Consider the following 22,477-nt stretch of genomic DNA (forward strand, 5'->3'; position numbering starts at 1 on the left):
GGAGGAGAGTTATACTCCGGTGGATTGGAGAAGGGCAGCTATAATGCCTCTCTACAAGGGTAAAGGTTCTAGGGTGGAATGTGGGAACTATAGAGCAATCAGTCTATTGAGTGCTGTTGGCAAGATGTATGGTCGAATCCTTATTGAAAGAGTGAGAACCATAACAAAGGACAAAGTGTGGGATGTCCAGAGTGGATTTATGAATGGTAGAGGATGTACGGATCAAATTTTTGCCTTGCGCAACATTACGGAAAAGTTTTTGGCCAAAAACCAAAAGCTTTTCTGTGCTTTTGTGGATTTGCGGAAAGCGTATGACCGAGTTGAGAGAACGAAGCTATGGAAGATGTTATCTGAGTATTGGGTAAGTTACTTTGTTTTCCAGTCTTGTTAACCTTAATCCCATGTCTCAAAATGAGAAATAACTCGAGTTGGGCCAAAAAGTTAAGGTAAGTACTTAGCCGTTGCTTTTCGAAACTCAATGTCCCGATATTGTCTATGAATGATATTATTGTCTACGTACCGCTGTCGGTGGCGCCGTGCTAACCCTTAAAGGTAGTTATTCTAATGCTGGTCACTCACGACGAGGAAAATAGTAGATTTTGTTACATTTTCTCTGGTTTTGTAACGTTCAAGTACGAAATTTGGAAAGACGAAAGATTTCACTGCCAACCTGGCGATATGACGCGAAATCGAATACCTACAGCGCCATCATTAGTATATAAATCTTTGTATATAAGCTTCGTTCGAGTCTGGCCGGGCGGCCGTTATGAATTCATTGCACAAACTAATTTATATAATTCATTGTAAACAATAAATGACAAGCCGGGTGATCTCGTGTTGAAAATAACTATTATATATTGGAAATGTGAGTACTTCATTATTGGTAAGGCGTTTCCTCTCATTCCGCCGTTTGCTAAACAGCTGTCAAACAAATTACGCAAGAAATTTGTCTCGACTGCTGCTCAAATAAGCGCTAATTAGAAGAAATATGTATTCTATAACCTCCGGAATGACCCCATCAACAGCATTGCAGGTAATCAACTGTTTTTGTTGTTGTTTTTCATGCCTGAAAAACTGTGCAATCTTCTTTGTGTGAAATGTCATTTTGACAGTCCGTTGACAGCGAGTCTGTTTTTATTATTGTTTTTATGTTATATTTTAGGTAAAGTACGGACAACCGGCATAGTTACAAGCACATTTATTGTCATATAATGTTATTTATTGCACTATATGCATATAAAATAAGATTCAACAAACACAAAAGATGTCATTCAAAAAATAGCTACAGCACGTGGCGTATAGATTTTGAAATGGTTTTCCAGTTTTACTTATACAGTTACAAATGTCAATTTACTAGTGGGTGCAATGCTTGCCCATGTTTTGTTCACAAAGAAATAGGTATGGATGATAATTAATAAATAATATTGGATATATGATGTAAGAAGACCAGCCCGACGAAGCTTGCAATCGCAAAACCGGACTGGACTCTTTTGCTGACAAATTTCCAGCCCCCATCTGTGCTCCACGAGTAGTTTTATGATGAGGTTGGAACTCTTCATATCAACCCCTCCGAGAAGCCTGCCACTGTATACCTTATAAGACCATCTTAGTGTATACCGGTGTCTGATATCCTCATCATCGGAGATCGCTCAGTGGGTCGTAATGCTAGCAATTATTTTTCAAACATAAAAACTAATTCTGTAACTTTGTTACCTTTTCAGACTCTTGCAACTATTGGCAAATGACTTGTCGCGGCAGAAGGGTTCCATTTCCCCCATTGTGTTGGCGCTTTGGACAGTTTCATTTCCTAGCGCTGGATCAGAATATATAAACTACAGAGGACGATTCGGCATTGTTTTATTTGGATGTGTAGCCAGTAATTACTGTTTTAGTGTTTGCAGATATGTATAGGCAGATAGATGATATAACCATGAAACGTGTGTTATTGCACAATTTTCTTGGGAGTTATTCATCGTGACTAATATATATGTATACTCTCCCCCCTGAAAATAAACATATTATGCTCTTAAATATGTTTTTATTTTGTTCATTAATGACCGAGATCCTTGAAAAGTATCATCCTATCCCGCTCTCTGTGATCTTACAACATTGACCTTAATTTTTTACAGAAATGCAATCTAAAGTAACTAACTGACCATCACGCCGCTTCCGCAGGGATAGGCAGAGAGAATAGAACACCACACCACGCTACTCTTGTCTTTGTACACATTCTTCTTTACGCATCCCCTCACACATCCTCCTCCCAACCCTTCTCCGCACCCCAAAGGTGCATAGGGCACTGCATTATATAGAAGCAGTGTTATCTTGATCGTTAAATACACGTAGGAAAGGTGATCAGCCTTTCGCTTCAGGTACCAGTCCAGGGTCATATTAAATATATATTTGACTGAAAAATCAATAATATTTATTGCGACCCTCTTGGGAATCAAACCCGGGACCTCCAGCATGGTAGCCTAGAGCGCTAACCGCTACACTATGGAGGCGGACCTCATACATACCCGCCGATTATTCGGATTCCTGAATTGACCACTTTCAATTATTTTAAATACTTGATCATGCCAAGTTTTGCCCGGTCATCCTCTGCTCATGTTCCCAACAAGATTCGCCTCATAAATTTCTTTTACAATCCTTTCTTCGCTCGTTCGTTTAGATCTTTTATAACTAACTAACTAACCATCACGCCGCTTCAGGCAGAGAGAATAGAACGCCACACCACTCTGTCTTTGCAAACATTCTTCGCCTCTTCCACGTTTATGCATCTCCTCATACATACCCGCCGATTACTACGACTCCTAACCTGACCACTTTCAAGTATTTGGCATACCTGATCGTGCCATGTTTTTCTTGGTCTTTCTCGGCATAAATTTGTTTTACCGTTCTTTCCTCACTCATTCGTTCCACATGTCCAAACCATCTCAACGCACCTTTCTTAATTTTATTGATAATGGTTATCTCCGCTTTGCATTCCTTCCTTATTTCACTATTCGAACATCTATCATACATCGTTTTGTCGCACATTCTTCTGAGAGATTGCATTTCGACTGCACTCAGTCTACTTTCATCCTTCTTTTGCCAACTCCATGTTTTACTTCCATACATTAGAGTTGGAACCAGGACTCCGTTGTGCACTGCCAGTTTAGCTTCCGCTGATAGGCTTTTATTTGCCATAACTGATATTATTAGAGGGTATTTCTTTTTCATCGAGAATTTTAATGACTTCCTTTAATCTGACTCTATCGAATGCTTTAGTAAGACCTACAAAGCAGAGGTAAGCTGTCTTATTGAACTCTATTGCTTTTTTAACTAATTTGTCTAACAACAAATGTGTTGAACTTATTTACGTCCGAGTTCACTCGGTTTCTCAGCGTCACATATTTAGCATATTCTTCTGGTGACGGTGGGCTTCTGTATTTCAGATGGCTTTTCTTCGGCGAGTTCCTTGACTTCATCAGTAAACCATTTTATCAATAATGATTATCTCAGCCTTGCATTCTTTCCTTCTTTCACCATTCGAACATCTATCATACATCTTTTTGCCTCACATACAAATAAAACTAACTAACTAACTAACCATCACGCCGCTTCCCCGCAGGGGTAGGCAGAGAGAATCGAACGCCACACCACTCTGTCTTTGCAAACATTCTTTGCCTCTTCTACATTCATGCATCTCCTCATACATACCCGACGATTATTACGACTCTTGACCCGGCCGCTTTCAAGTATTTGACATACCTGATTGTGCCAAGTTTTCCTCGGTCGTCCTCTGCTTCTTTTTCCAACTACATTCGCTCCATAAATTTGTTTAACCGTTCTTTCTTCACTCATACGCTCCACATGTCCAAACCATCTCAACACACCTTTCTTAATTAATAATGTAATAAATAATAAATAATATATATAAATAATAAATAATGTATGTAAAAATAAAAATAATAGATCAACCTGGCTGATCGGTGATAATATGCGTGAATAGCCTATAAATAAAAAAAAGACATTCATAATAACAGCAATGGGGGCGCGAGATAGAGACAGGCATGAATATAGAAAGAGGTAGAAAGACATTCGCCGGAGCTAGCGGTTGAGTTCGGCTTCGTCCACAGAACCAAAGATCAATTAACGAACATCTATTTACTTATATTTCTTCTTTTTTTATGGCTATTCACCCTTCTAGCCAATGCGAGTTATTTTTTATTTATATATTATTATTTTACACTTTTTACAATTTAAAAAAGATAAATGTTTGAGTTTTTATTATTTACAAAAAAAAAACTTTAATTTCATACTATTTCTGTGAGCCTGAGCGGCTCATTATTAGAAAGTGGTATGAAATTGTGGTAAAGTGGTTCGAACCGAAAAACTTTGATTAAAAAATCCGAGACACTAGCCACGGGACCACAACCCGATACGATTTGAATTATTTGTTTTTTTTTATTATCTTATTATGTTTTTTGTGAAGTTTATCTGTATGTATTTATATATTGAGCCTTCCTACATGTACTATTGTAACCCACAAATGTATAATTTATATTTTTTATTTTTTAAATGTATTTCATGATATCTTTAATGATTCTTCTCCACGCGTGCTTTCAATCGTCTTCTGTCCCCTGCATCAATCACCCTTCTCCAGAATCAGAATGTCAATTTGTCACTGACTCACAAAGCCGGCAATTCGCCGCGCCGCACATAGGGGCAAGATGACTCGAAAACAACAAAAGCGCGGTCGTGCGGAACAGCTTTTGAAGATAGTTCTGAACGATGCAATCGCCGCAGAATTGAAAATCTAGGGAACTCCACTCTACTTTCACAACTAGGTCATGCAACGACAATGAATCTGAAAGCTTCTGGATAGCCAGTTGCATCCAAATTATTAGCAGAAATAAAAATTATTACAAACAAGTTTGGGAGGTTAATAAGGTTGAGAGGTTAGTGGAAAACGGAATGCTAATGCTGGAAAGGTCTGAAAGGAAGCCGTCATTAAACGGGCACCCAATGAAATAAGATCTAGGTCTTTAATTAATGCCCTGCAAGTGCAGGCCTCTGACGCCCCCTCGGAATTATTAACTATCATTTTTTTAAATCAGAATATTATATTTTTTAGTCGAAAATTTTAAGATAAATTTACATGTCAAGTATTGTCTTCTCAATCCAATTCCATTTTCCACTAACATCTCAATCTCATCGACCTCCCCTAACAAACAAAATTAATTGAAAATCATTTGTAAATGTGTATGAAATATATAAAATAACTAACTAAACAAACCAACTTAATAATGAAGCTAACCCCAATTACAGGAAAACAAACGATTTCAATTCAAATCGTATCGGGTTGTGGTCCCGTGGCTAGTGTCTCGGATTTTTTAATCAAAGTTTTTCGGTTCGAACCACTTTACCACAATTTCATACCACTTTCTAATAATGAGCCGCTCAGGCTCACAGAAATAGTATGAAATTGAAGTTTTTTTTTTGTAAATAATAAAAACTCAAACATTTATCTTTTTTAAATTGTAAAAAGTGTAAAATAATAATATATAAATAAAAAATAACTCGCATTGGCTAGAAGGGTGAATAGCCATAAAAAAAAGAAGAAATATAAGTAAATAGATGTTCGTTAATTGATCTTTGGTTCTGTGGACGAAGCCGAACTCAACCGCTAGCTCCGGCGAATGTCTTTCTACCTCTTTCTATATTCATGCCTGTCTCTATCTCGCGCCCCCATTGCTGTTATTATGAATGTCTTTTTTTATTTATAGGCTATTCACGCATATTATCACCGATCAGCCAGGTTGATCTATTATTTTTATTTTTACATACATTATTTATTATTTATATATATTATTTATTATTTATTACATTATTAATTAAGAAAGGTGTGTTGAGATGGTTTGGACATGTGGAGCGTATGAGTGAAGAAAGAACGGTTAAACAAATTTATGGAGCGAATGTAGTTGGAAAAAGAAGCAGAGGACGACCGAGGAAAACTTGGCACAATCAGGTATGTCAAATACTTGAAAGCGGCCGGGTCAAGAGTCGTAATAATCGTCGGGTATGTATGAGGAGATGCATGAATGTAGAAGAGGCAAAGAATGTTTGCAAAGACAGAGTGGTGTGGCGTTCGATTCTCTCTGCCTACCCCTGCGGGGAAGCGGCGTGATGGTTAGTTAGTTAGTTAGTTTTATTTGTATGTGAGGCAAAAAGATGTATGATAGATGTTCGAATGGTGAAAGAAGGAAAGAATGCAAGGCTGAGATAATCATTATTGATAAAATGGTTTACTGATAAGTTAAGGAACTCGCCGAAGAAAAGCCATCTGAAATACAGAAGCTCACCGTCACCAGAAGAATATGCTAAATATGTGACGCTGAGAAACCGAGTGAACTCGGACGTAAATAAGTTCAACACATTTGTTGTTAGACAAATTAGTTAAAAAAGCAATAGAGTTCAATAAGACAGCTTACCTCTGCTTTGTAGGTCTTACTAAAGCATTCGATAGAGTCAGATTAAAGGAAGTCATTAAAATTCTCGATGAAAAAGAAATACCCTCTAATAATATCAGTTATGGCAAATAAAAGCCTATCAGCGGAAGCTAAACTGGCAGTGCACAACGGAGTCCTGGTTCCAACTCTAATGTATGGAAGTAAAACATGGAGTTGGCAAAAGAAGGATGAAAGTAGACTGAGTGCAGTCGAAATGCAATCTCTCAGAAGAATGTGCGACAAAACGATGTATGATAGATGTTCGAATAGTGAAATAAGGAAGGAATGCAAAGCGGAGATAACCATTATCAATAAAATTAAGAAAGGTGCGTTGAGATGGTTTGGACATGTGGAACGAATGAGTGAGGAAAGAACGGTAAAACAAATTTATGCCGAGAAAGACCAAGAAAAACATGGCACGATCAGGTATGCTAAATACTTGAAAGTGGTCAGGTTAGGAGTCGTAGTAATCGGCGGGTATGTATGAGGAGATGCATGAACGTGGAAGAGGCGAAGAATGTTTGCAAAGACAGAGTGGTGTGGCGTTCTATTCTCCCTGCCTGAAGCGGCGTGATGGTTAGTTAGTTAGTTATAAAAGATCTAAACGAACCAGCGAAGAAAGGACTGTAAAAGAAATTTATGAGGCGAATCTTGTTGGGAACATGAGCAGAGGATGACCGGGCAAAACTTGGCATGATCAAGTATTTAAAATAATTGAAAGTGGTCAATTCAGGAATCCGAATAATCGGCGGGTATGTATGAGGTCCGCCTCCATATTGTAGCGGTTAGCGCTCTAGGCTACCATGCTGGAGGTCCCGGGTTTGATTCCCAAGAGGGTCGCAATAAATATTATTGATTTTTCAGTCAAATATATATTTAATATGACCCTGGACTGGTACCTGAAGCGAAAGGCTGATCACCTTTCCTTCGTGTATTTAACGATCAAGATAACACTGCTTCTATATAATGCAGTGCCCTATGCACCTTTGGGGTGCGGATAAGGGTTGGGAGGAGGATGTGTGAGGGGATGCGTAAAGAAGAATGTGTACAAAGACAAGAGTAGCGTGGTGTGGTGTTCTATTCTCTCTGCCTATCCCTGCGGAAGCGGCGTGATGGTCAGTTAGTTACTTTAGATTGCATTTCTGTAAAAAATTAAGGCCAATGTTGTAAGATCACAGAGAGCGGGATAGGATGATATTTTTCAAGGATCTCGGTCATTAATGAACAAAATAAAAACATATTTAAGAGCATAATATGTTTATTTTCAGGGGGGAGAGTATACATATATTAGTCACGATGAATAACTCCCAAGAAAATTGTGCAATAACACACGTTTCATGGTTATATCATCTATCTGCCTATACATATCTGCAAACACTAAAACAGTAATTACTGGCTACACATCCAAATAAAACAATGCCGAATCGTCCTCTGTAGTTTATATATTCTGATCCAGCGCTAGGAAATGAAACTGTCCAAAGCGCCAACACAATGGGGGAAATGGAATCCTTCTGCCGCGACAAGTCATTTGCCAATAGTTGCAAGAGTCTGAAAAGGTAACAAAGTTACAGAATTAGTTTTTATGTTTGAAAAATAATTGCGAGCATTACGACCCACTGAGCGATCTCCGATGTGAGGATATCAGACACCGGTATACACTAAGATGGTCTTATAAGGTATACAGTGGCAGGCTTCTCGGAGGGGTTGATATGAAGAGTTCCAACCTCATCATAAAACTACTCGTGGAGCACAGATGGGGGCTGGAAATTTGTCAGCAAAAGAGTCCAGTCCGGTTTTGCGATTGCAAGCTTCGTCGGGCTGGTCTTCTTACATCATATATCCAATATTATTTATTAATTATCATCCATACCTATTTCTTTGTGAACAAAACATGGGCAAGCATTGCACCCACTAGTAAATTGACATTTGTAACTGTATAAGTAAAACTGGAAAACCATTTCAAAATCTATACGCCACGTGCTGTAGCTATTTTTTGAATGACATCTTTTGTGTTTGTTGAATCTTATTTTATATGCATATAGTGCAATAAATAACATTATATGACAATAAATGTGCTTGTAACTATGCCGGTTGTCCGTACTTTACCTAAAATATAACATAAAAACAATAATAAAAACAGACTCGCTGTCAACGGACTGTCAAAATGACATTTCACACAAAGAAGATTGCACAGTTTTTCAGGCATGAAAAACAACAACAAAAACAGTTGATTACCTGCAATGCTGTTGATGGGGTCATTCCGGAGGTTATAGAATACATATTTCTTCTAATAAGCGCTTATTTGAGCAGCAGTCGAGACAAATTTCTTGCGTAATTTGTTTGACAGCTGTTTGGCAAACGGCGGAATGAGAGGAAACGCCTTACCAATAATGAAGTACTCACATTTCCAATATATAATGGTTATTTTCAACACGAGATCACCCGGCTTGTCATTTATTGTTTACAATGAATTATATAAATTAGTTTGTGCAATGAATTCATAACGGCCGCCCGGCCAGACTCGAACGAAGCTTATATGCAAACATTATATACTAATGATTTCGCGTCATATCGCCAGGTTGGCAGTGAAATCTTTCGTCTTTCCAAATTTCGTACTTGAACGTTACAAAACCAGAGAAAATGTAACAAAATCTACTATTTTCCTCGTCGTGAGTGACCAGCATAATAATTATTAATTTATTGAAATTAATACGTTATGATTATAATATTTCACTGCAGTAAACTAGCGTTTTGTCATGACAATAAGCGTTCTCGGTAATACTTAATGTTTCCCCCTTAAAAACGACAATCAATGAAGAAAGTTGAACTGTCAAAATTAAAACCGTGCAATTTCTCACATTTCAACGTGCAAATATTTATAAAGCATATCGGGAGATGATTTGTGATAACTGAGGTGAGAAAGGTTGTGTGTGGTCACTTGCAACATGCATGGATTAAAAAATTTCAATAACTGGTTCGCCTTTTAGGTACTATTCCTAACCCCCCCCTATAAAAATAAGTTTTTTTATGCATTGAATGTTTCTATCTCCTTCTGGCCCTGTCAGAGACCGGCATGTCATAGAAAGGAAAACATTGTTTACTTGTACATTTTTTGAAGCGTATATCTTTCACGATGTTCTTTTCACTAAGTGCAATAACTTAACTGAAATTTTCCACTACTTGTGGTTTACATCTTTCTAATATTTTTTATCTTCACGAAGTTTAAATATTTTAACAACGTGGCGGATCAAGTAAACCGAACGTGTTCCGTACGTACCCATACATGATCTCAATCGGAATATTGTGTGACAGCAAAGGGTTAAGGACCGGTTCGGCGAACTCTAAAAAGTTTAGGCACCCGTTCTAGCGAACCGGCTAAATCCCACCACTGAGTATATGAAAGATCACTAATAGCCTTTGTAGATCGTCATTCTTAAAAACGCCCACACTTCCACGTTCTCATATTCTTACACTTTTCAGGCTATGCTGAAAAATCGACGTTTTTTGTATTTCCTTGAATAATCTCTTTAAATGGCCTTAAATACTTTTCATAATTAATTGTTGTTAAATAAATTATTGGATTGACGATAAAAACATTTTGACGTTATTTTATTTTATATATTTACACTACCGTAAAGTGGGTATACATTGCACCAAAATACTGCATTTTTTCAAAAAATTGTCTATTCAGATCAGGTTTTTTACTTTTTCTGAGGTTTCAACTATTGCAATGTAATAACACATATACCTGTAACATGTCTGATACGTTTTTAAATTTTTATCTATTTTGCCTGTATTTTTTTTTATATTTATATTTTGGTGCAAAATATCCCGGGGTAAAGTACAACTTTGCACCATGATATTTTCTCTACACTTTTCGTACTAGAATCCAAATTTATGCAAAGTAAAGGCTATCCTACAAGTTTTGTTGCACCTTATGAAGGGTTTTGGCTCACAGTTCACTAAATGCAGATTATAATATTGTATAATTATGGAAAAATAAGACACTTGATAGAATTTTTTTTTTGAAAATTTTAAAAAATCTAGCAAAAATGTTTTTTTTTTCAATACTGAAGGTTTAAAATTATATAAAATAAAAGGTGGATATTAAAACATTATCGTACTACATAGGTAATAGGAATTAAAATTAAATTAGGTCTAAATATGGTCAAGTTCCGGGACGGTAAAGAAACCTCTTTTGGATTGCATTTTCGGTTCTTTTATGGAACCCACTACATCCTTCCAAGAATATTGAAGAAAGTCTTCCTTTATCGGCTACTTCCACGATTTGAGACTCTCCTGCATGGATTTAACAGCTCTGTCTTTCTTTATTTCCAAAATCTGTCCCGGAAATTTTTCTCCTTCATAATGAAATATGACATATTTTCCCACCTTCTTTTTTACTGGTCCTAATGAAACGGAAGAACAAATACGATAACTGGTTTCAGTCATCGTTTTTGTTCTTCTCCCTCTTCCTCAAATCTTCCGTGTGAACTATAATCAGTTAATGTTAGATATGCTAGAAGTTTCGATGCGGAAGGTGGGATCATTGATGTAATTGGTTCAGGTAGCATTTGTGTCTCGTCAACGTTCATTCCGACATTTGGATCGTGAGCAATGCTCTTACCTGGTTCTATCGTTATCGTTTTCCTGCGTTTTAAGACTGAATTCTTTGGGTTGAATCTGTTTTCTTCCAAAAACTGTTGAAAACTCTGGCGCACGTCATCGTCATACGCCTTTAATGGCAACCGATTAAGCAACTGACTAGTTTTTGCAACAGTCAAGGTTTTATGTCTTTGCAAAAATGATCTTATCCATTCAGAGCCTGGTACGTTGTTCTTTAATATTCGTACTCTTCTGCCAAATCTATCCAAATAGGCTTTTAGAATGTAGCGAATGTTAAAAAAACTCACTGGGAAACCGTACTCACTCATGTCTGCTATGCAGTTTACGAAAGATTGCTCTTCGCCTTTGTCACATATCAGAGGTTTTCCCACAGGTTTTGTGTGCTGACCTTTGAGCTTATAGTTAATCGTCATTCTGGGGATTTTGAAAATTTTTTAGGCCTTTCTTTGACTGATTGTACCATTTCGAATGGCCTCCAAACACTGCTCCACTCTTTTCGGTGTAAAATCGCAGTATCGTCTGGCATAAGGCCGCTGTTTGTGTGTTCTTGACATTTTTGAAAAAAATATACCATCAGGAATTAAGTAAGTACACAAAACCAATAGATATTTAGCAAACATGTCAAGTTGTATTAGCCGTTTTAAGACTTTTCATCAAATTTATTAACCATGGCCTTTTGTGGATACTTTGCACTTGGTGCAATGTTACCCCAAATGTGGTCAATACAAGTCAGTTCTTAAAAAAATATTATTTTTACATAAACTTGACAACGTAACTAAAAAATACAGCATTTGAGAAAAGCAGGGCCTATCTACCTACGATTTAGAGACCACTCACTTGTTGTAACTAGTTTCAGTATACTGATTCCACTGGATTTTTTCGGACACAATTTTCAGACAGAAAACTTTCTTTACGTTCGGACAGGAAAAACGCATTGAAGCAATAGCGACCGACTGTTACTTCTGTAAACTAAAAAGTAGATTGAAGTGCCATCTATCAGAAACAATAGAAAGTAGAATGAAAAATGACATGTATCAGAGATGACCAGCTCTACAATTTCTTTACAGAAGGTGGTGCAAAGTATCACCCATGGTGCAAAGTATACCCACTTTACGGTACTAGTTATGTAGGGTAGGCACTACTCTTATTATTTTTTGTCATCTCATCAAAGATGAAGAAGAATATGGAAGTCTGGGCATTTACGGGGCTGACGACCGTCATAGACTGGTTTAAGTGATCACTTTACCCACGTGTAACATTATATATATATATATATATATATATATATATATATATATATATATATATATATATATATATATATATATATATATATATATATATACATATACATATACATATACACATACATATACATATACATATACATATACATATACATATACATATACATATACATATACATATACATATACATATACATATACATATACATATACATATACATATATATATATATATATATATATATATATATATATATATATATATATATATATATATATATATATATATATATATATATATATATATATATATATATATATATATATATATATATATATATATATATATATATATATATATATATATATATATATATATATATATATATATATATATATACTAGCGGACCCGACAGACTTCGTCCTGTCAAAAAGATTTGTAAAGTGGCAGTTTTTTGTTCCTACGTATTTTATAGTCGGGGCAAAAAATTCTCCTGAACAGAACAGTCACCCTGGTGATATGGCGTTGTGAATAAAAAATAATGAAATAAAACATATTATTTAAGGATTTAAAAGTAATCACTTTATTGTTAATCATGTGAATCATAATTATTAACAAAAAATAGTTTTATTATCATTGTAGTGCTTTATGATATACGATATTTTTTGTTTGATTACCTGGCGCATAGACAAACAAATCTGATGGTTTTCCAACACGGGAACAGGCAACATACAATTGACCATGTGAGAAATATGGGTTTTCCAGATTAATACCACAAACACTTGACACACCCGCCTCAGCAGCAGTGAGATTTTTATAGGAAAAACGGAGAAAAAGGTGCTGGAGGCAGGGGTCAAGTAGGCCGGGATTAATTGAAACTCTATGACACTTCTATCTTCATCGATTTATTAATTGAAACAAAACAAAAAAAAAACCACCAGTATAACCTTAAAACTAGACACTCTTAAAAACTAATTGTCCTTTATATATAACTTAACCTACACTAAACATAATTATAACTGACTTAATTAACGCTTAAAAATTACCTTATATCTAAACCACTTAATGTCTTATCGACGACACTAACACTCGCGGGGCGGCGTCGGCAGGACGACGCAGCCAAGGTTTCCTGGAGACAGGCCCGCGGAAGGGGGGCGCAAGGGGCCGTGTGCGAGGCCGCGAAAGTTGCCCAACACGAAGGGCGCAAGGGGCCGTGTGCGAGGCCGCGAAAGTGGCCCAACGCGGGGGCGGTGTGACATCCCTTGTGCTGATGAGGCGGCCGGCGGGAGAGAGAAGAGCGGCGATCACGTCGAGGCGCTGGGCGTAATCCGCGTATCGAAGAGGAAATACCGGATGACTCGCCCCAGGTCACCTACGTGATGCGCTGCGGAGCGTCCTCCTGACGGTCCGCAAGAGGCCGGCAATCAGCCACAATGATGCACCGCCCCGTCGTCACTTCACAACATTCACTTACACTTGACAACTTAGTTTAGTTTAGTTTGAACAACAACAACAATTTAATTTTATTTGAACTTTACCTCCCCGGTTTCAAACCGGGGAGCTCACGAAGCAACACGTCCAGCCGCAAGGGGCCAAGGACGCCGACGTTTTATTTAAACTTAGCCTCCCCGGTTTAAAACCGGGGAGCTCGCGAAACAATACGTCCAGCCGCAAGGGGCTTCGGACGCCGACTTTTTTTTATTTAACTTAGCCTCCCCGGTTTAAAACCGGGGAGCTCGCGAAGCAATACGTCCAGCCGCAAGGGGCTCCGGACGCCGACTTTTTTCAATCGGGCCCGAGGATCGTCTCTGGGCTGAGGGCCATAAAAACGCCTAGAGGAAGGGGAAGATAGTTGCCAGGTCGACCCCTGGCATGGAAATTTCCATCCGTCTGGCTCGACCCCGTGGGTCCTTTCCAGACAATGGCCCGATACCTGAGCTGACCGTGACTTCAAGCTTCAGGTATATTCGTTGCAATTTGATAAACAATATTTATTTAAAAAAATAATAATTTACTTTTATCTGTATCGCAACTGAATTTTCGGCCAGACTAAAAATGCCACACATCACACTTAATGATTGCCCTGGGACTTGTTTATGGTCATAGCAAAAGCAAGCCGTACTGGAAACTGTAGTCGTTTAAACTGAAATGGCACATCAGTCGGAATCATTGGGATGCGCGGTATGAGAACATCTTCTCCTTTATACTTTCCTTTGAGTATAGTTGCTTCTATCACGTTGTTTAGTCATTTTTTTATCGCTAACCGTGTTCCGTTGCAAAGACGCGGTTGGTTGATATTTCGCAACATCATAACAACCGATCCAACCTTTAATTGAAGATTGTGAGGTGGCAATCCTGGCAAGTCCAGCGAGTTTAAAAACTCCGGTGGATAGTTGACTACATCATCTTGGTTAGTAGCCGAATCAACTGATTTATATATCCTCGATTCGCCTGTAATTTGTTCTTGAATTTTGAAATTTAATTCATTTACATCAATGTTTTTTGCAGCCAATATAGCTCGTTCGCTCAACCAATCATGGTTTCTGTAATTTTGAGAAACATTTGGAAACACCTTCTGAATGAGTTCATCTTTTGATCGAGTTAACTGACAAAAACTTTGAGGAAAGTTAATGCAGCCAGTCAACGTGTCTAAAGGGAATTGCCATTACCAATGTCAATGAATTGTTTAGAGAATATGTTTCCAGATTGGTCATTTTGCAACTCGACACGCATATTCTTGCTTAAATGAAGTACTTTGACATGTTTCCACAAATTGGAGGACTTTAGACATGCATTGAGTTCATCTGCTGGCATTGATCGTGGAATCACTGGCAATGTTTGACGAAAATCTACTGCTAATAAAATCAATGCACCATCAAATCGGTTATAATTGCTCCGTAGATCTTTTAAAGTTCTGTCTAAAGCCTCCAAAGATTTTTTATGTGACATCGTGCATTCATCCCAAACAATAATTTTACATTGCTGCAAAACCTTTGCCATTGCAGAGTTCTTCGAAATGTTGCAGGTTGGAGTTTCATTGCTTTGCATATTTAATGCCAATTTTAGTGCTGAATGGGCTGTTCGACCACCTTCAAGCAAAGTTGCTGCAATTCCCGACGAAGCGAGTGCAAGTGCAATTTTATTTTGTGAGCGAATTGTTGCTAATATTAAAGAAATCAAAAAAGTTTTTCCTGTACCACCAGGTGCATCTAAAAAGTAAATCCCGCCAGTTTCATCATTTGTTACTTTCATAAGAGTATCAAATACATACTTCTGTTGTTCATTCAACAGTGGAAGATTTGTTTGAATTGATTCTTTCAAACTGTTGAGATCATACAGTTTTTCTCGATGCAACTCTTGGTTAAAAGCATCATGCATTGGACGATTAGGCGCAGCCAGACCTAATTGAATTAATAGTTTGTTTGATATCATCAAGCACATGTCCTCAATTGAAATCAATGCTTCATTGTAAATTTCTTCACTGATTTGTATATTTGGATTTCCCATTCTATTCCGTATTTGATATAAAATATCATCACACATATAATTCTTGTACTTGATCCACAAATCAATTAGGTTTGATGGGAAGCATGTAGATATGATAATTGAAAACAATGTTCGTATTTGATGAGCGTGTGATGATATTACAGCATCATTGAGAGTTTGATCCCAATGAGCGTCATTTTCTAGCAATTGCAAACGTTGACAGGCTTCTCTGTAGGATCCACACAATTCACCATCAACAGTTCGTAAATGTTGGAATGATGTTGGGCCACGTACATTGACTAATAGCAGCCGTAAATAAAAACATTCATCATTGCTTGGATGTACTGAATAAATTCGACCAATCGCATCGGTGGAATATACATCTGGGTATACTGCAACTGGGTTTCCTTGTTTCCGTCGTATAAATCTCCTTGAGGATTGATTCCAGGTATAATATTTTGGCATTTCAGAATATAACAATGTTTGTGCAAAATCATCGTTTTGGCATGTGTCAAAAAAACTGGTTAATGTCGTAGATGGTGGCTGAGCAGCTCTTTGTACTGCATTCTGTGCTGTAAAATACACTCTTTGTCCATTTTCTAAATGCACAGCTAAGTGAACAACAACAGGGTGTCTTTCATGAATAGGAAAAGAAAATATTCGCCAAACTGCTTCATTACTACTAACATAGCGGCCCATTTGGTTTTGGGTAACTTCATCATTGGAATTCTCTGCCCCAATTCCAATCACAGCCATATCACTCCCTTTGGTTACATATTTGCAAATGTATTTAATAGATTTCACTGAATGGCAAGATTCAACGTTGATGTGTGCTTTGAATGTCTTTGATAAAATGGGTGAATATGGAACAATCCAGCGATTATCTATTTCAATATCTTGTTGATTTAATTTGACAATTGTTGATACTTTATTGGATTTTTAATACAATAGCAATAAAGCTCAAATTGACAACGTTTTAGTTAGAAAACGTTTGTATGGGAAAAAGAAAAGGGCTGTTTTAAGGGTTTTTCCGGCAATTCAGGTTCAGGCGTTGTTGAGTTATGCGCTTACCAACACATTTTGCGATTCATTTCTATATATATATATATATATATATATATATATATATATATATATATATATATATATATATATATATATATATATATATATATATATATATATATATATATTATGTCTTTTTCCTAATTTAATTATTTTTTTTCTATTTGCAGAATCTTTTCTACCGAAACTCGACTCGCTTAAAAAAACAGATGGAGCCTACTTTAGCTCCTGCCAAGGCTGAACCGGGAGATGCAGAAGGAGATACTCTCCTTCTCCCTGCTGGAGAAGGGGCACTACTCGAGGGATACTATAATCTACGACAATGTTATGTTGACTTGTCGTACTCTAGGTTTATTATCCCGGGTGATCTTATAATCAAGGAGGAACCAGGAAGTGATGATGATACTCTCCATACTAGGGAATACCTGAACGAGGAGCCAGCTGTACCGGGGACTGCTTATGGTCTACATAACAATGTAATATCTAGCGATATCATGATCCTAACCGAGATAGACATTGATCTTCCTGACATCAAACAAGAATGCGCGAAATCCTTGAGCAGATATGATGCTGAATCTAGTAAGTAATATTTTTTGGTATGAAGTAAATATTCACACATTTATGACGCGGTTTCAGAGAGAGATGCCGAGCATAGCGCATCTCATTCCAGAAGGCCCGACTTGTTTTATAACCAAAAATTTTATGTCTTTCAACCGTTTTCACATTCAACCAAAGAAATATTTTTTAATGACCAAAATTATATTAACGGTGTTGCTGCTTTATTACAGTTTTTGAATTAATTGTCTTTTTGTTTTCAGATTTAATAAGAACTGATAAAAAAATCACCAATTATGAGAATTCTAAGCCCTTTTCATCTTACGGTCTCAGGAAAATTACATCATCTTGCTCGATGAAACGGTCAAATAACAAAAAACAGGAAAATCAAGGGTCAGTTAATAACTCATTACGTACAGGAAAGAAACGATTATCTTGTTCAGAGTGTGATTACAAATGTTCATGGAAAGGAAATTTAAAGCGTCACATGTTAATTCACACCGGTGAGAAACCCTTCTCTTGTTCAGAGTGTGTTTATAAATGTCCTGTAAAAAGTGATTTAAAGCGTCACATGTTAATTCACACTGGTGAGAAACCCTTCTCTTGTTCAGAGTGTGATTGTAAATGTCCTTTGAAAAGTGATTTAAAGCGCCACATGTCAATTCACACTGGTGCGAAACGCTTCTCTTGTTCAGAGTGTGATTACAAATGTTCATGGAAAGGGAATTTAAAGCGTCACATGTTAATTCACACTGGTGAGAAACCCTTCTCTTGTTCAGAGTGTGATTATAAATGTCCTGTGAAAAGTGATTTAAAGGTTCACATGTCAATTCACACTGGCGAGAAACCCTTCTCTTGTTCAGAGTGTGATTATAAATGTTCTGTGAAAAGACATTTAAAGCGTCACATGTTAATTCACACTGGTGAGAAACCCTTCTCTTGTTCAGAGTGTGATTATAAATGTCCTGTGAAAAATGATTTAAAGCGTCACATGTTAATTCACACTGGTGAGAAACCCTTCTCTTGTTCAGAGTGTGATTATAAATGTTCACAAAGAGCTTATTTAAAGCGTCACATGTTAAATCACACTGGTGAGAAACCCTTCTCTTGTTCAGAGTGTGATTATAATTGTAATAGGAAACATGATTTAAAGCGTCACGTGTCAATTCACACTGGTGAGAAACCCTTCTCTTGTTCAGAGTGTGATTATAAATGTAATATGAAACATGATTTAAAGCGTCACGTGTCAATTCACACTGGTGAGAAACCCTTCTTTTGTTCAGAGTGTGATTATAAATGTCCTGTGAAAAGTGATTTAAAGCGTCACATGTTAATTCACACTGGTGAGAAACCCTTCTCTTGTTCAGAGTGTGATTATAAATGTTCACAAAGAGCTTATTTAAAGCGTCACATGTTAATTCACACTGGTGAGAAACCCTTCTCTTGTTCAGAGTGTGATTATAAATGTTCACGGAAAGCTCATTTAATGTGTCACATGTCAATTCACACTGGTGAGAAACCTTTCTTTTGTTCAGAGTGTGATTATAAATGTTCTGTGAAAAGTGATTTAAACCGTCACATGTTAATTCACACTGGTGAGAAACCCTTCTCTTGTTCAGAGTGTGATTATATATGTGCTTGGAAAAGTGCTTTAAAGTCTCACATGTTAATTCACACTGATGAGAAATCCTTCTCTTGTTCAGAGTGTGATTATAAATGTTCACGGAAAGCTCATTTAAAGACGCACATTTCAATTCACACTGGTGAGAAACCCTTCTCTCTGTGTGAATAATGGAAAATCAAAATTGGTCTATTAAATATCAAACATACTTTTCATGGTTAAGATAAAAAGTTTTTTTTTCTCGTAATTAGCCAACAATTAAATTATAAACATTAAATTTGATACCAAACGAAACTACTACTATTACTACCGTTATCCATTCGCTCTACATGCCCATACCACCGTAAAGAACTCTTCCTCATCTTTTCAATTATTCCTTGTTCAGCCTTACATTCCTTTCTTATATCTTCGCTTTTAATTCAGACCTACAATGATTTTCCACACAGTCTGAGGGAGCGCATTTCAACAGCGTTCACTCTGCTTTCGCCCTTCCTTTGCGAGTACCATGTTTCGCTTCCATACATTAACGTCAGTACCAGCACGCCGATGTGAACCGCTAGCTCGGCTTCCATGGACATATTTTTATTTGTAATCACTCTGTTTAAAGCACCATTTATTCCATTTCCTGCATTCACTCGTCTCTCAATATCCTTATCCATTTTTCCATCCCTTTTGAACATGCTTCCTAGATATAAAAATTCTTTCAGTTGTTCCAGGGATTCATTGTGTACGATAATCTTGTGTTCTGTCAAATCTTTCTCTTTTTCACACACCATGACCTTTGACTTACTTTCATTCATTGCCAGATCATTTTCCATACATACATCATACATTCTTGACACTACTATTAGTTGCAAATCTTCGCGCTGCTCGCTAGCAGTACGGCGTCATCCGCATACAGCAAGCAACTAACAGATTTATTCATCATTTTCGCTCCGATTCCCATACTTTCAATCTCTTTCATACAATGTTCCATATACAGATTAAACAACCATGGTGACATTACACATCTCTGCTATACGCCTTTGGATATTGAAAAACCATGATTGCAAAAATTACAACAATTATACAAAGAATGCACTTGAAGGACCAGCGTAAAGATGTGTGGCGGTTAGCGGCGAAACAATTAGGGGTCGAAAATTCATCTCTACTGTTTGAACTGGATGATTAATACTCTTCTCCAATCACTCATAATTAACCATTTCCCTGTAATTGGGTTTTTCACCTTAAGTAGCTCGTAATATCGCATTCTGAAACACTGCGAGGGCGTCCTCTGGCGTTTATTCCCTCGATCGTCCCCTCTATCATTTGGTGCAGGAAACCCTCTTGTCTTAGCACGTGGCCGATCCAGGTCTTAGCAGGTTAGATTAAGCGTTTAATTAAGCTAGTTACATGTATTGTAGGGTTATTAAATGAATATTTATAATTAGTGTGTATGTATTTCAATTAAATAAAGAAATGTTGTTTGCATTACTGTGACAGAGTTTCAATCAAATCCCATCTTCTTGACCACTACCTGTCCCCTACACGTGTCAACTTAGTCTTACTTGCATGGTACCCATGTGGCTACCGTATGAGTCTCGTACGTCATCAGTAGACACCCGATGGAGCTATTGATGCACACGAGTAATAAATCAATAATAGCTCCCAACTCGCAGTCGAGTATGTTGTCTGCAGTATGTGGGGCTATCTATGAGTACCTATGTGGCTGATGCCATACAATTTTGGAAAAAAACTGCTTACTCAAAAAGCTTCTTCATCTCACCAATACTCGTAGATGTCTCTAGTGAAAATTCTTGTGATTCAAGTACAATATTTCGAAATTAAATCACACATATATATATATATATATATATATATATATATATATATATATATATATATATATATATATATATATATATATATATATATATATATATATATATATATATATATATATATATATATATATATATATATATTTATATAATATATACATACATACATATATATATATATATATATATATATATATATATATATATATATATATATATATATATATATATATATGTGTATGTATGTATAATAAATAATAATAAATCCCTTACCGCACCCCAATGGTGCATAGGGCACTGCTTCATATAAACGCAGTGTTATCTCGATCGATTACACATGAAGGAAAGGTGATCAGCCCTCCACTTCAGGTACCAGTCCAGTGTAATATTAAATAAATATTAGAGTAAAAAAATCACTTATATTTATTAAACCCCCCTGGGAATCGAACCCGGGACCTCCAGAACGGTAGCCGAGCATGCTGACCATTACACTACGGAGGCGGACAAAAATGTATGTATGTATATATTATATAAATATAATAGCAGGGAGTTCGTTTTTTGATTCCATGTAAACGTTCGATAAAATTTTCTAATCACAAATGTAAAATACATGAAGAATTTTCTTGGCACTAAAAATATAAGTTACTGATGATTGCAAATCGTCAACGGCAAACTGACAGTTCACAACGGAGTGCTGGTGCCCGTTAAAATGCGATTATGTACTTAGACGTCCTTGAGAATATTTCATCTTTTTGATCACACTAAGAGAATATGTAAATACCACTGTGAGAGGAAATATAAGATAGATAATTTTTTACAGTGCCAAAGGTAGTTTATTTTTAAAAATGTAAGTTGAAGTGGGCGATATTTGATCGAAATTACACAAGCGAAAGTATGGCAGTAAAATATATCCTTCAAACTATAGGGCTTGAATCGATAAACAAAAATTGTTTACATCAATATAATATTATATATTCAACTTCAAACCTTCATCCGCACCCCAATGGTACATAGTGTACTGTATCATATAAACTCAGTGTTATCTTGATCCGGTAACACATAAAGCAAAGGTGACCAGCCCTCCGCTTCAGGTACCAATCCAGGGTAATATTGAATAAATATTAGAGTGTAACTTTAATATTTAGTATAAGTAACCGGAGAGCATGTATGACAAGATGTATGGATGTGAAGGAAGCCAGGAGTGTATGTCAGAATAGATGGGTGCGGCGTTCCACCCTCTCTGCCTATCCATACAAACGGCGTGATGATAGTAGTAGTAATATCATTGATCGTTTCGTTGATATTTTGTAAAAACAAAACATAGCTCTTTGGCAAGTGATCCAGTTTTACGAAATTATCTCTAGTGGACCAAGCGCAGAAAAGTTGATTACAGTACATAAAATATTTAATTTTAAAATACAAATCATTTTAACCTTTTTACGATTTTATCAAAACTTCATTGTTCAGCTAAAAAATTCGTGGCTAAAACTAGATCGACTTCATCGCATTGATAGGATACGTGTTGAATTCCTGTCACACAAAAAGGGATGCGTCTTGAACCG

At 36.6% G+C, this 22,477-nt stretch overlaps 1 protein-coding gene across 1 annotated transcript; it reads left to right on the forward strand.

Annotated features, from left to right (window-relative positions):
- The first annotated feature begins 529 nt into the window (after positions 1-529).
- Positions 530-20,569, forward strand: LOC148305893 (uncharacterized). Its single transcript, XM_088265972.1, has 3 exons — positions 530-552; positions 17,090-17,498; positions 17,738-20,569. The coding sequence occupies exons 2-3, from the start codon at positions 17,129-17,131 to the stop codon at positions 19,264-19,266; spliced, it is 1,899 nt and encodes a 632-aa protein (XP_088122098.1). The 5' UTR covers positions 530-552; positions 17,090-17,128; the 3' UTR covers positions 19,267-20,569.
- The last annotated feature ends 1,908 nt before the right edge of the window (positions 20,570-22,477 follow it).

Source organism: Brachycentrus maculatus, unplaced genomic scaffold (genome assembly GCF_059751285.1).
Source record: "Brachycentrus maculatus isolate JH-2025_06_01 unplaced genomic scaffold, ASM5975128v1 h1tg000259l, whole genome shotgun sequence".
NCBI classification, from domain to species: Eukaryota; Metazoa; Arthropoda; class Insecta; order Trichoptera; family Brachycentridae; genus Brachycentrus; species Brachycentrus maculatus.